The sequence below is a fragment of the Centropristis striata genome, chromosome 6 (genome assembly GCF_030273125.1).
Source record: "Centropristis striata isolate RG_2023a ecotype Rhode Island chromosome 6, C.striata_1.0, whole genome shotgun sequence".
In the NCBI taxonomy this organism is placed as follows: domain Eukaryota; kingdom Metazoa; phylum Chordata; class Actinopteri; order Perciformes; family Serranidae; genus Centropristis; species Centropristis striata.
Genome location: NC_081522.1, coordinates 32,142,367 through 32,157,710, shown reverse-complemented (window position 1 = coordinate 32,157,710; position 15,344 = coordinate 32,142,367). Strand labels below are relative to the sequence as shown.

At 42.5% G+C, this 15,344-nt stretch overlaps 1 protein-coding gene across 1 annotated transcript in view; it reads left to right on the top strand.

Moving 5' to 3' along the window:
* The window catches only part of LOC131973383 (NACHT, LRR and PYD domains-containing protein 12-like), a 28,557-nt gene extending 13,277 nt beyond the window's left edge, over positions 1-15,280 (top strand). The window contains exons 2-10 of the mRNA XM_059335365.1: positions 6,460-6,718; positions 6,854-8,612; positions 8,690-8,863; positions 10,694-10,867; positions 10,957-11,118; positions 11,624-11,797; positions 12,160-12,318; positions 12,479-12,525; positions 13,188-15,280. Of these exons, the coding sequence (XP_059191348.1) occupies positions 6,469-6,718; positions 6,854-8,612; positions 8,690-8,863; positions 10,694-10,867; positions 10,957-11,118; positions 11,624-11,797; positions 12,160-12,318; positions 12,479-12,525; positions 13,188-13,723 (3,435 nt within the window). The 5' untranslated portion in view covers positions 6,460-6,468 and the 3' untranslated portion in view covers positions 13,724-15,280. The remainder of the gene's footprint in view (positions 1-6,459; positions 6,719-6,853; positions 8,613-8,689; positions 8,864-10,693; positions 10,868-10,956; positions 11,119-11,623; positions 11,798-12,159; positions 12,319-12,478; positions 12,526-13,187) is intronic.
* The last annotated feature ends 64 nt before the right edge of the window (positions 15,281-15,344 follow it).

Below are 15,344 nucleotides of genomic sequence, written 5' to 3'. Positions count from 1 at the left end.
AAAATGGATCCTTGTCAATAGTGATAAAGTGAACCTAGTAGGGTGGCTACGGCCATCTTTAGACGGCGACATTACTGAGATGTGACTAATTAAGTCACATAGGGGGGATAATGTAGAGTAAATAATGTGGTGAGAGTTAAGCTAGTATCTCTTTATGAGGGTCTCTAGAGGTACTATGTAGCTATTTGTATGACAAAGTGTGATTAAATAATGTAACCCTGAGTGATCTATATGATGTTATATGTATAATCAATATGCTGCAGAGATTTAACTGAAAGGTGGAGAAGTACTGGAAGAGAGGAGAAGTACAATAAGGCCTAGATAAGAATGTTAAGTTTGTGCCAGAAAAACACCTGTGATCTTTCGCCAGAGATGTTGTTTTAAGTGCTGGTAAGAATAAGAGAGAAGCAAGAATAAGAATAAGAAGCAAGGTTACCCAGCTGGGCAAGAAGCAGCATTTACAAGGGCTAAATACAGTAGCATACTCTGAGTGAGAAATGAAAAATAGAAAAGGCTCTGTGTATAGCAGACAGATGAGTAAGAAGTAAGAATATGGAAAAACTCTGTGGGAACTAACGGATCATTTTAAATCATAGTAAATAAAGCATAGAAAGGCCCTATGAGAACCAATGCGGGATTTTAGATCATGGTAATAGTTTCAACCCCTAAACATATTGATGTCTCTCTGCCAGGGGATGAGGTAATGCCACCTGCACCTAGGGGGGGGCGGATTTGGAGCAGCCCCTAGGAGGAGAAATCTAAAGAATTAACAAATTTTATTGGAGGAAAGGTCATAATAAATATTAATGATGGGATGGACAGATGTGTGTGATTTCTCTATAATAACTCATGTAAGTGTCATTCGAGTTAGAGAGCTCATGGACTGCACCTTGTGTGTATCATATTTGTTCTCTCCACTTTTTATCGATAATAAAGTGTGTCACAAGATCTTGGACTCCTGCTTGAAGATTTTTGAGACTTGTTAGAGAGTTTTTTGGAGCTGTTTTCCAACGGGGCTTTTGATTTATTGTTAAAGATAAGAGAAGTAATTTTTTCCAATTGGACTCCTTTAAAAACTAATTTATGAGCTATTTGACCTACAACTTGGACCAATAAATTACACAACAAGAGGCCACCATAGAACTTACAATTTTGAAGTATTTTGTGTCTAACTCTGGGTGTTTTGCCATTCCACAAGAAATGACGAATAATCGAGTCTACTGTTTTAAAAAAAATTTTGGGCAAAAAAACAGTATTTATTCTCCCAATCAGGGAGAGAGGGAGGGAGTCCCATCTTTGAAAGTCCGCCTTAATCTCAGCTAAAAGGGGAGAAAAATTTTTAGAGTAAAGAGATTTGAAGGACCTAGCTATGTTAACCCCAAGATACCTAAATCCCGAAGGGCTCAGTTTGAAAGGGATGTCCGTCTGAGAGAGCTGCATTGCTAGCTTATTGACAGGATAACATTCACTCTTGGCAACGTTGACTTTATAACCTGAAAACCATCCGAATCTATGAAAGAATGAAACAATGGCGGGGCAGGCTCTTACTGGATTTGCAACGTATAGTAACAGGTCATCGGCGTATAACGACAATTTCAACTCTGTATGAGACCGGGTGATACCATCAAAAGTGAGAGAGGTCCTCAAATATATAGACAAGGGCTCCACTGCGAGTGCGAACAGGAGAGGAGACAGGGGGCAGCCTTGTCTGCACCCCCGTTTAGAGAAAAATAGACGGATTTAATGTTATTAGTGGTAATACTGGCACAGGTGAGTGTATAGAGAAGGCGTAACCATGATATAAAACTTTCACCAAATCCGAATTTAGTTAAGACTGCAAATAGATAATTCCATTCAACTCGATCAAACGCCTTTTCGGCATCAATTGAAATCACTACTTCAGGTATGACTGTTGTTTCTTTCGAGTAGATAACTTTTAACAAAGTACGAACATTATAATAGAGCTGACGCCCCTTTATAAAGCCAGTCTGTTCCCTAGAAATGATTGTAGGAAGGACCTTTTCAAGTCGGCGGGCCAAGGCCTTTGCAAGAATCTTTGTGTCAACGTTCATTAAAGAGATTGGCCTATAGGAGGTCCAGATATTACCATCTTTGTCCTTTTTTAAAAGAACACTAATAGAGGCTTGTCTTAGTGTAGGAGGGAGAGAGCCTAGTGATAAAGATTCGAGATAAACAGAATGAAGTAGTGGAGAAAATTTGGTCTGGAAAGCTTTATAAAATTCGACTGGAAACCCGTCGGGTCCAGGGGCTTTGTTATTTTGCATGCTTTGTAAAGCTAAGTTTAATTCTTGAATGGTCAGGGCAGAGTCTAATTGATTAACCAGTTCTGGATTTATGGAAGGAAACTGAAGTTCGTCTAAGAACCTGTGCATGTCAGCCAGATCTGATGGGAGTTCAGACTTGTACAGGGATTCATAAAAAGATGAAAAGACAAGAGTTAATAACACCCGGGTCTTCTTGCAACTCTCCCGATCCATCCCTAATGCGAGGTATTAGACGCGAGGCTGCTTGACGACGCAGCTGGTGGGCTAGTAACCTACCAGACTTGTCGCCATGCTCGTACTATCTGGAACGAGAATGAAGCAATAGGCGCTCCGCCTCATTAGTTGTGATAAGATCTAGCTCAGTTTGTAAGGCCACGCGCTGCTTTGAAAGGTCGTCAGAAGGAGCGGTTGCGAGTTGTTGGTCTACTGATTCTAAATCAGATGAGAGCTTCTGAATAGTTGAAATCCTTAATTTCTTTATGTGTGCAGAGTATGAAATTATCTGACCTCGCAAAAATGCTTTTAAGGACTCCCATAGTAGCGCATTAGAGATAGGTTCCGAATCAGATTGGTTAAGAGTAATAAAATCATCTATTGCACTTGTAAGAAATTTATGAAATTTGCCATCCGATAGAAGTGAGGTATTGAATCGCCACTGGGTGGGATAGCGAGGTCCGGAGGAAATCTGAACATCTATGGACACCGGTGAGTGATCTGAAATAATAATTGGATGGTACGAGACATTTGTCACTTTTGGCATAAGTTTAGCGTCTAAAAAGAAATAATCTATGCGCGAGAAGGTCTGGTGTACATGCGAATAAAAAGAATACTGCCTACTGCTAGGATTGCGAAATCTCCAGGGGTCAACATAGCCATTGCCAAACATGAAATTGTGAAGGGCCTTAGCCATTAGTGACTGGGTTGAGCCAGGTTTAGAACGATCTAGTTGAGGATCAATAGCACAGTTCATGTCCCCTCCAAAAATCAAAAAACAGTCATTCAGAGAGGGCAGACTTTCAAACAACTTATTCATAAAACAAGGATTATCAAAATTTGGTGCGTAAACATTGACTAATAGGACAGGCACACGAAACAGAGTACCTAAAACTATCAGGTATCTGCCATCTTTATCAGAAATAATGTTAGTCAGGGTAAATGAGACAGATTTACCGATCAAGATGGCCATCCCTCTGGCCTTTGAGTTGAAACAAGAATGGAATATCTCAGCAACCCAGGGACATTTCAGTCTGATTTGATCTTTGTTCCTCATGTGGGTTTCCTGCAAGAACACAATATCAGGTTTTAAGCGCTTTAGATGGGAGAACACCCTACACCGCTTGACAGCACCCCCTAGACCTTTAATATTCCAACTGATAATTCTTACATTTGGGCCTGAAACGTTAGCCATGTGAGATGTGAATTAAAATAGGAGGCAACCAGGTTCCCAACCCCACACTCCAGGGGCGAGGGAGGAAGAAGAGAAGGAGAAAACGGAGAAAAAAATAAATAAATAAAATAAAATAAAAAAAACGCACACACACATACACACAAAGAGCTAACTTATCAAGCTCACCCCAGTTCCCACACCCTCCCCCCACGGCACCTTCCACTATCCCATCCGCAAACGATAGGACACCAGTGCTAACTCCACAAGGAGTCATAAACCAGAAGGGAAAACTTAAGGCTTTGGACCAAAGAGTCATCTTCACCTCGCTCCAACTTAACTGGAGCTCCTGGAAACATTAAGATAAAAAATGAATAGCAAAAGATAGGGCCTAGATATTAAACAACCCAATGTTCAGAACCATCTAAGAAATCTGCGCATACATAAGCATAGTGACTACTTATTAGAACAGGAGTTATGGTGCCATTCATATCAGAATTAACAGAACATGTCTAAAGTAGTGGTATATTACTCAAAGCTATTTGGTAGATCAAGCTGCTTCAACACCACTTAAAATGAAAAAATAAATAAATAAATAATAATAATAATAATAACATAACTGCAATGGCACCTACACTTAAACATGTGTTTAATAACTATGCTGTAACAAACCCAGGTTTACTTGAGTGTTTTCACAAAGGCAGCGGCCTCCTTAGGTGATGTAAATTCCCTTGTGACATCCCCTCTGGTGATCCCGAGACGCGCTGGGTGTAACAGCCCAAACCTTATGTCTGGAATGTCCCTGAGCTGGCGTCGGATGTCATTGAAGGCTGCACGGGCTTTAGCTGTCCGCGCAGTGAGGTCCGGGAAAATGGAGATGGTTGAATCCTTCACCTTGATCTGCCGCTGGGTTCTAGCACGTCGTAGGATGTCGGCACAGTCTGCGTAATAGTGTAAACGTGCTATTATAGGACGAGGGCGCTCGCCGGGTTTCGGCTTAGGCTGTAGGGATCGATGCGCACGGTCCACAACTGGCTCTTTTCCCAGGCCGAAAGCATCCTTCAGCAAGGTGGAAACTGTGGTCGCGTCGACCGTGCCGTGCTCCTCTGGTAGACCTATTATCCTGATGTTGTTACGGCGAGATCTCGCCTCCAAATCTTCACACTTACTATCTAGAGTAACAAGTTGGGCTGAAAGTTTTTCCACTTTACTTTGGAGTGACACCACATCATCAGTGCATGTCGACAACGAGCCCTCCATGTCAATCACAGTTACCTTTAGCACATCCACCTCCGATCGGACAGCCGCCATGTTAGCATTTAGCTCCGTCTTAACAATCTGCAACTCGGACTTTATCTGAGTAAAGTTATTTGTCATTGCCGCCTTCTGTTCCGTCTTAAAAATGCCAACCATCTCTTTTTTCTTTCGTTTTTAACTTTTTAAATATACACACCCCTCTGAAATTATAATGGCTTTGTCTTAGATTGAACATTTTCTGAATACAGTCAGGCAGCATGTTGTTGTTAATTTTGAACATAAACTGTGCTGTTTGAAATCCACCAGTTCATTGAATTTGAGTTCATTTAAATTAATAAATAATTGATTTGTTGGATGCTTATAATTCACTTTGTTTATAAGTCGCATTGCTTTTTTTTTAAAGTAGAATAATTGGCTTAAATGTGTGTCCCCACACTTCTATGCAATAGGTTATATATGGTTTTATTAGGGATTGATACAAAATTTTTAATGAGTTTGTTGTTAAGATATTTTTACATTTACTCTGTGGCGCAACTGAAATATTTTGCAAGACCCCTAAAATATCAAAATTTTAAAGTCCCCAAAAAGCTAATTTATTTTGAGAAAATAATAATAATTCCTGCAATTCCAATAGGGTCCTCATCAACCCTTACTGTCGCTGCTCGGGCCCTAATTAGAAAGCACTGAATGGTTTATGTGACATGCTGCAGTTCTCAGAGCGCTCCAGAGCTGTAAGATAATCCAGTTTACCCTCTGTCCTCAGGGCCCGAACCAAACATGCAGCTTTCAATTTTTTATTCACCGCACATCTGGAATAAACGGTGTTCATGAGCAGGTACAGTTCAGAGTATCGGTTTCAGTGGTGTTCCTCAAGGATCCCACCCAGAGATTCTGAGAAAGCTGGGTACTTAAACTTCTGCTTGGTACATAGACACAGAGGACAGACTCTGCCCCTCTCCAACACTGGAGCGCTCAGCTATTGTCTTGAGAGTATCCCTGCCCTCTGCTTGGTGCCTTTCATCGTCAGCAAAAAAAAGTGTCCAGTAGTTTAGTTCCAGAAGGGTTTCTGTGTGTAGAGTAAGCTGGCTCCAACTCCTGCATTGGCCTAGCTCCTTCAACACCAGAGGGGTCACAGTTCAGATCCTTGCTGCTAGGTTACTGAGCCACAGGTCTGCACACCAGACCCATTCTGACCAAATGGGACCCATAGATACAGGTCTGACTCTAATGGGGGCCATGGTGTCCTGTACTCTGCGAGGTTGGTTATTGGTCAACCAATATTTGATAGCCAATAACAGAGGCCCCCTTTTTTGGACTCCACTACTTTACCATCCCAGCATGAGGTTTTACTTAGCTCAACTTTATTCAACTGCCCAATATGACCCTGAACGGAGGAGCAAAGAGTCTATCTGCTCTCTTAGTCGACCAAAGCCTCAAATGTTGATGGGATGTAATAAGCCAAGCCATTCTCTGTAAAAGAGTGTATGGTTGAACTAACACTTAATATTTCTATTTCTATTTACTTATTATCAGGGTCCAAAGATGGCAAAGCCATTGGAGGAGGAGTTATTGGATACTCTGAATGATTTGGACGAAGAGCAACTGAAATCCTTCCAGTGGTATCTGAAGGTGACTAATTTACCTGATGGTTTGCAAAACATCAAAAAAGCCCATCTGGAGAATGCAGACAGGCGAAAGACGGTGGATCTGATGGTGCAGACCTACAGTGAAGACACTATGAAAGTGACAAGGCTGATTTTACAGAAGATCAATCGGGCTGAAGATCAGTCAGGTAAACAAGATGGAGATTAATCTGTTATTTACCCAGATGGTATGTGTGAGGGTTGTGTTGACAGATTTGTTGACGTTGAACCAACGGTGTTACTCATACTTACTGAACCACCCTCTCTGTTGCTTTTTCTTTTAGAGACTATTGCCAAATGTCATCAGAAATTGAAACCCAGACTGAAGAAAAAGTTTGAAGAAGTTTTTCAAGGAACTTCAACCTCAGGAGAGTTTCTGAATCAGATCTACACAGAGCTCTACATCACAGAGGTAGGGCCTGCAGATAATGAACATGAAATCAGTCAGATTGAAAAAACATCCAAGAAACCAGACGGACAAGAAACAACAATCAGTCGAGAAGACATCTTTAAACCCTCCGCTGGAATAGATGAACCAATCACAGTGCTGACAAAGGGAGTGGCTGGCATTGGGAAAACAGTCTTAACACAGAAATTCACTCTGGACTGGGCTGAAGGCAAAACCAACCAGGACATCCAGTTTGTATTTCCTTTCACTTTCAGAGAGCTGAATCTGCAGAAAAACAATTACAGCTTGGTAAAACTTATTCATCTTTTCTTTGCTGAAACAAAAAAAGCAGGAATCAGCAGGTTTGAAGATTGTAAGGTTCTGTTCATCTTTGATGGTCTGGATGAGTGTCGACCACCTCTGGAGTTCCACAACACTGAGACTATGACTGATGTCACAGAGTCCACCCCAATGAATGTACTACTGACAAACATCATCAGTCGCAATCTGCTTCCCTCTGCTCACCTCTGGATAACCACACGACCTGCAGCAGCCAGTCAGATCCCTCGTAAGTTGGTTAACATGGTGACAGAGGTCAGAGGGTTCACTGACCCACAGAAGGAGATGTACTTCAAGAAGAGATTCAGAGATGAGAAGCAGGCCGGCAGAATCATCTCCTACATCAAGGAATCACGAAGCCTCCACATCATGTGCCACATCCCAGTCTTCTGCTGGATCTCTGCTACAGTTCTGGAGGAGCTGATGAAAACCAGAGAGGAAGGAGAGCTGCCCAAGACCCTGACTGAGATGTACATCCGCCTCATGGTGGTTCAGTCCAAACAGAAGAACGTCAAGTATGATAGAAAATCTGAGACAGATCCACACTGGAGTCCAGAGAACATAAAGATGATTGAGTGCCTGGGAAAACTGGCTTTTGAGCAGCTGCAGAAAGGAAACCTGATCTTCAGTGAGTCAGACCTGACAGAGTGTGACTTAATTAACTCAGGAATGTTCACACAGATCATTAAAGAGGAGAAGTGTGGAATGCACCGGGACACACTTTACTACTTCATCCATCTGAGTGTTCAGGAGTTTCTGGCTGCTCTTCATGTCACCATCTCCTTCAACAAAGAAGGGGTGAACCTCCTGGCAGAGCCCTCCTTATTTGATATATTTAGAAAGAAATCTGCAGAAAAATATCTTTACCAAGATGCTGTGGAAAAGGTTTTGAAGACTCCAAATGGACACCTGGACTTGTTCCTCCGCTTCCTCCTGGGTCTTTCACTGGAGACCAATCAAAAACTTCTGCTAGGCCTGCTGACGCAGACAGGAAGTTACTCAGAGACCAATCAGGAAACAATCCAGTTCATCAAGAAAAAGATCAGTGCGAATCTCTCTGCAGAGAAAAGTATCAATCTGTTCCACTGTCTGAATGAACTGAATGATCGTTCTCTAGTGAAGGATATCCAACAGTCACTGAGTCCCTCAGGCGGTCTCTCCACAGATAAACTGTCTCCTGCACAGTGGTCAACTCTGGTCTTCATCTTACTGTCCTCAGAAACAGATCTGGATGTGTTTGACCTAAAGAAATACTCCACTTCAGAGGAGGCTCTTCTGAGGCTGCTGCCTGTGGTCAAAGCCTCCAACAAAGCTCTGTAAGTGGATTCAGATAGGGATATTTAAAATGTGATGATGCAATGTGAGATCACTAAATCTCTAAATTCCTCTTTAGACTGAGTGGTTGTGACATATCAAAGAGAAGCATTGAAGCTCTGTCCTCAGTCCTCATCTCCCAGTCCTCTAGTCTGAGAGACCTGGACCTAAGTAACAACGACCTGCAGGATTCAGGAGTGAAGCTGTTGTCTTCTGGACTAGAGAATACAAACTGCAAACTGGAAACTCTCAAGTGAGTAAGCTGCTACTGTAGTTGTAAAGTGAGACCTTGCCATGAGAACTTTATTATCTGATTTGTTTGTTATTGCATGACAATGTGTGAATCAAATTCAGGCGGCAACATGCTGGTCTGAGCAGTGAAGCAAAACTGGAAGTGCCTTAAGCTTGCAATCTTTCAAAATTGCAAAAGAACTACAGTCTTATCTATCTCAATACAAAATGAGACTACTTCTCACTTGATTTTTTTTACCTCAGGAAAAAAGGTCTCAATCAATTTCAAGTCTTCTTCAAGACAATATGATGTTAATTGTGTAAATAATGGTCCCATTCAGAAGAAAATAGAAGATAAAGGAGACTCCGGCCAATTGTCAGACCCGAGATTCAGGAGGAACAATGCGGCTTTTGTCCTGGCCGTGGAACGGCCATGGTTCTCTGCCGGAAAACGGTGGACTGCCATTGGACTCCTTCGCGTCGAAAGGAGCCAGCTGAGGTGGTTTGACCATCTGGTAAGGATGCCTCCCGGGCGCCTCCCATTAGAGATGTTTCGGGGCACGTACAACTGGCAGGAGGCCCCGGGGAAGACCCAGAACACAGTGGAGGGATTATATCTCTCATCTGGCCTGGAATGCCTCGGGGTCCCCCAGGAGGAGCTGGATGTTGTGGCTGGGGAGAGGGACGCCTGGAATACCCTGCTTAGCCTGCTGCCCCTGCGACCCAGCCCCAGATAAGCGGACGAGAATGTATGGATAGATGATAAAGTAGTTTATGATATGAGGCATGGCTATCTTTGTTTGACAAGGATAGAAGCTAGCACTGTGTACATCTAAAACAGCCAAGAACTTGTTTTCCTAAGAGACTGCAAAAGAAGAAGTAAAAGGCACTGAATCAACATTTGGTTTGCTGTCAGTATAGAAGTGGACTTTCCTGTCTATGATGTAGCACCCTCTGGAGCTCTTGTAACTTCTCTGCGCTCTTGGCACAGGGCTGTAACGCTCCATGTGGACCGAGGCAGGGATGCAGTCAGAGGCCCTGTCACACTGATTATGGCCATGTTCTGAACTGTGGTCAGAGACGCTGACCATGTGAGGTCATCATCTGAATGGCTCATTGTCTGATCATAATTTTCGGCCAAGATCTCAGAGTATGGCTTTCTACAGCTTCTGTAATGTGAATGCCAGTCTCTGTGTAGTCGGTGGACACTACAATCTTGCTTATTTTCTCTGCGTTGCCGTTTCTCACCCCCCTCACCAAAGAAACAGGTTTTTGCGCCCCCATAGCCAATGTGTTCACACCTCATGTTTGATTCGCACAACTGGAGGTTCTGTGAGGAGCTGCTGTGATGTCACAGAGAGGAGACTGTTGGTTCTCCTGCAGAAGCATCAGTTCTATGAGAAGAATTTCTTTGTTAACAGTAGAGCAGAGAACAACGAATGTTTCAGCACAGACGTTGTGTGACGCTGACAGAGCGATGGTTCTTCCAATCAGCTGACAGATGTTTTTTTTTAGGTGTCTGTCCGTTTCCAAATAGTTACCAATGAACGAACTATCTGACAGCATCATGGTTACTCCACTCCACATTAATCTATTGACTCTTTTGGGGACTTGTGATAGGCTCAGACAAGGTCTCCCACACCATGTATCTTTCTTCCCCAGCCTTCATTTAATCTAACATAGACAGACCAGACTAACCCAACAACATCATCCCCATCCTCACAGCCAATACTTCCACATTCTGTATCATTAAACCTTTTATTAGTTAATACTGTGGCATGGCCTTGCTTGCAAAATGTTTTGAAATGTTTGCATTTAGCTTGTGAATCAAGTGGCTGGAATTCTTCTTCAGGTTGAGTGGCTGTAACCTCTCAAAGAGAAGCTGTGAAGCTCTGTCCTCAGTCCTCAGCTCCCAGTCCTCTAGTCTGAGATACCTGGACCTGAGTAACAATGACCTGCAGGAGTCAGGTGTGATGTTTCTGTCGGCTGGACTGAAGAGTCCACACTGCAAACTGACAACTCTCAGGTCAGATTACTTTTCTCAGATCAGGAAAGAACTGTTTGTGAAATGCTTGATGATCTCTCTGACAGATGAATGTTTTATACTTTGTTAAGGCTGAGCAGGTGTAACCTCTCAGAGAGAAGCTGTGAAGTCCTAAGGTCCAAGTCCTCTAGTTTGAGAGACCTGGACCTGAGTAACAACAACCTGCAGGATTCAGGTGTCAAACTGCTGACTTCTGGACTGAAGAGTTCACAGTGTACACAGACAACTCTCAGGTGAGATTAAGTTTCTGAAATAATTTAACGCTCTGAGACTTTGAAGTTGTAAATATGATCTTTACCTTGCCGTGTTACTAAAGATATACCAATCACATGACCTGCAGCTCAGATTACAGGCTGTTTTAACCAGCTCTAATGGTGTATTTCCCATTAACTCAGCTGGTAGCGCTGAGATGAAGCTCATAGTTTCTTCTTTAAGTTCACCAGCATTTTTTTCAAAGCAACCAACAGAAAAATGCAGCTAATTTAAATAATTTAAAGCAGCTTTTGCAGAAAGGACAACAACGATAACAACAATAATAATGATAATGTTGAAAATCTTTATTATTGCGCGCTAAATCTGCAGATCTTTTTCTTGGAAAAACAAATGGATGTATTCTTATGTCCTGTTTCCACGATACAGCCATTTGAGGACATTAGTTTACAGTTTCTAAAACTACATAAATAAGGGCATTTTGTTTTCTGAAGTCAGTAACACTCATATGTTTACATGTCCATGAAGGCTGAGCAGCTGTAACCTCTCAGAGAGAAGCTGTGAAGCTCTGTCCTCAGTCCTCAGCACCCACTCCTCTAGTCTTAGAGACCTGGACCTGAGTAACAACGACCTGCGGGATTCAGGTGTCAAGCTTCTGTCTGCTGGACTTGAGAGTCCACACTGCAAACTGAAAACTCTCAGGTCAGTATTCTTCTGTTGGTTCAAAAGAATATTATCAAATGTGATGGAGAAATTGAAGAATCTGTATATTGTGTATATACGCCCAGCACAGCTGTAAGGTGCTGGAAAAGCTTGAAAATGCTTTGGCAGGGGGTGCCCAGTGTACAATGGCTAAGTCTATGCCGTGGGTTAGACTCTAACTAATGGCTCGTTGATAGTTTTTTAAGCTTAAACTTAGACAGATTTTGAACTCTGCAGCTTTTACACTTGGTGCATTATTCTTTCTGAACTGCTGGGTGATGAAACAGATCTTAAAAACCAGGTTCCAACTACATTATCATCAAATCAAGAACAGAAAAAAGGGTGACTTTGTGTCCCTGCAGGTTGTCAGGCTGTCTCATCTCAAAGGAAGGTTGTATCTCTCTGTCCTCTGCACTGAGCTCCAACCCTTCCCACCTGAAACTGCTGGACCTGAGCTATAACCATCCAGGAGACTCAGGACTGAAGCTGCTGGATCAATGCTGCAGACTGGACACTCTCAGGTATGGACAGACAGACTTAACACTCTCAGGTACAGACTGGACAGTCTTGATGTTGAACTGTGATAAAAGTGAAGTCAAGAGAATGTTTGTGTACTACTAGTCTCTCAGGGAGGACGAGTATTAAATGTAATCAAAGAGAATCTGTTGTGTCCTCTTGCAGGGTGGAGGAAAGCGGAAAGCAGCGGCTGAAGTCTGGTCTGAAGAAATGTGAGTAAAACGTACAACAATAAAGTCCTGCGTGTAAGATCACCAGGCAACATGTTTTCAAAGAAAACAGCAAGTAACCAAATTTATGAGTCGAGTTAAGAATATATGTTTAGATGTAGATTTATATTGTGATGGATTAAAAACAGCTTTGCTCTGCTGGAGGTCCACACACTCTCAGATCAGTTCACGAGGACCAGAACTACAGAGAGTGGCTAAATGAAACTACAGTGGTCGTCAGGGACATTAAACGTCATCACGGCGGACACTGACGGGAACTCTCTCTCTCGTCTGCCTTACAGCCTCTAGTCAAGTTTTTTCAGTGTCTTGTATCTTGTATCTTGTATATAGTCTTGTGTATAGTCTTGTATATTGTAAAATATGTTAATAAACAATTTATTCGGCTACGGATTCGCTAGCTTGTCAAAACTTCTGGTTAGCTTGTCTGAGGTTTGGCACTCTCACCTTTGACTGCAGCTTGCCATCATTATCTTTGGAAGGTAATTTCTTTTTAGTTTTCCTTACAAATTCGTCTTTGGGGGTATCTTTGAGTTTGCCAAACAGGAACTTATCCTCACTCTGAGTCAGAGTGTTACTATAAATAACCTATAAATCATTTGATTCAGTCGATGACCTGCTGCTGTGTCCTGTCTTCTGTCCATCAGATTTCTGTGAACTGGATCTGGACCTGAACACAGTTCACCAACTGCTGCTCTTGTCGAACAACAACAGGACCATCACTCATGTGAGGGAGAAGCAGGGGTATCCGGATCATCCAGACCGATTTGACTGGTTTCCTCACGTGATGTGTAGAACTGGTCTTACTGGTCGCTGTTACTGGGAGGTGGACTGGAAGAGAGCAGTTCACATCGGAGTGGCCTACAAAGGACTCAAGAGAGACTACGATGTTGATGGACGTCTGGGATGGAACGATCAGTCCTGGTGTCTGGACTGCTCCCATCTGAATTTCTACATCTGGTACAATAACAAGAAGTACTTCTCAGGTCGCTCGTCCTCGTCTTCAGGACGAGCCGCAGTGTTTGTGGACTGTCCTGCCGGCACTCTGTCCTTCTACAGAGTCTCCTCTGGTACTCTGATCCACCTCCACACCTTCAACACCACGTTCACGGAGCCCCTGTACCCGGTGTTCGGACCCGTACAGAACCTGTTTGACTCGTCTCTCACCCTCTGTCAACTGTAGCACAAACCGATCTCCTCTGGACTTTTATTGGGACATTTCCTTTCCACTCATACAGTTTCCAGGTGTAAAGACGTCCTACCAGACCTGCTCAGTTAGTTGGTATTACGGCAAAAATCCCCTTTTGCCAAGATATAATTCCAGTAATGCTACGTACAGCTACCAACTATGATTAATAAGGCATCAAAGTGGTATGAGATGTCCCTGAACAAATAATAATGGTTGTGAAAACTTAAGGAAAAAGATCTGGATTGTACACTGAATGAAAAAACATGGGAGAGGATTCTTTCCAACACAAATATTCCACGGATACTATTTCACGCCAACTAGACTAAAAAAATCGGCCTCATGCAGGACGATCTATGCTCGAAATGTAGAAATGAATGTGGCATATATGTACATGTTTTATGGAAATATCCTAATGTCTCTCCCTTCAGTGACTATATGAGTTAACAGTTAGAATTATGAACTGCCAAGATCACAAAGATTATGTCTACCTGGAGACAAAACAGAAGTGATACATCTTAATAACTTTTCATTTATTCATTGATTATTCATTGTCCTTAGCCACTTATCCACACTCGGGTCGCGGGTGGCTGGAGCCGATCCCAGATGACATTGGGCGAGAGGTGGAGTACACCCTGGACAGGTCGCCAGACTATCACAGGGCCGACACATAGAGATGGACAATCACGCTCTCATACAATTTCAATTTAGAGTCACCAATTAAACCTAAGTACATGCTTTTAGACTGTGGGAGGAAGCTGGAGGACCCGGAGAGAACCCACGCTGACACAAGGAGAACATGCAAACTCCACACAGAGGAGTGTGGAGTCGGAGTCGAACCAGCGACCCCCTTGCTGTGAGGCAAGAGTGCTAACCATACACCACCGTGTAGCCCAACTCATTTAGAATACTAAAAATGGGTATAATAACCTGTACCAGGATGATTTAAGGTGTTGAAAGGCACCCCAACCTCCCACACTGAATATGTGGAAGGTTCAAATGATGGAAAATGCTGCATGTGAAAAGATGCTTGGAAGACTGAAGTGGAGTAATGATATGGTTAATAAACAATGGGACAGTTTCAGTGTATATATATTTGGTGGGAACAATAAACCACCACCTAAAGACTGATGTGGTATAGTACATTTATAATACCTTTACATCAATGACATTTCTCTGAGACCAAACAACTGCCTTTCTCATTTAATGTTTGTCTTAAGGTGAATTACCTGCCTGTTTTTCTGCTATCGTTTTTGTCTCTGTTTTTCTGGTCTCATTGAAATGAATAATTCGGTCTGAGCGTGGTCTCAGACGTTCAGCTCTTCACCATCAATGGAAAACCAACACAGAAACCGATATGCACAAGTTAATTTTCAATAAAGCAGAGGTGTTATCTGAAGATGATCCGGAAATGATTCATGCCTCATCAGTAAAGAGCTGTCCACACCAGGAATGCTACCTCTAATGATAACTATAGAGATAACGATAATGATATGCGTCCACAAACAGCAGAACAAACAGGAAATTCATTAATTTCCATAAGAGTCAGAAACCGCAGATAAAAACTACTTGATTTAGCTTTTACTGCTCATTATTTTTATTAACAAAAATATGAATA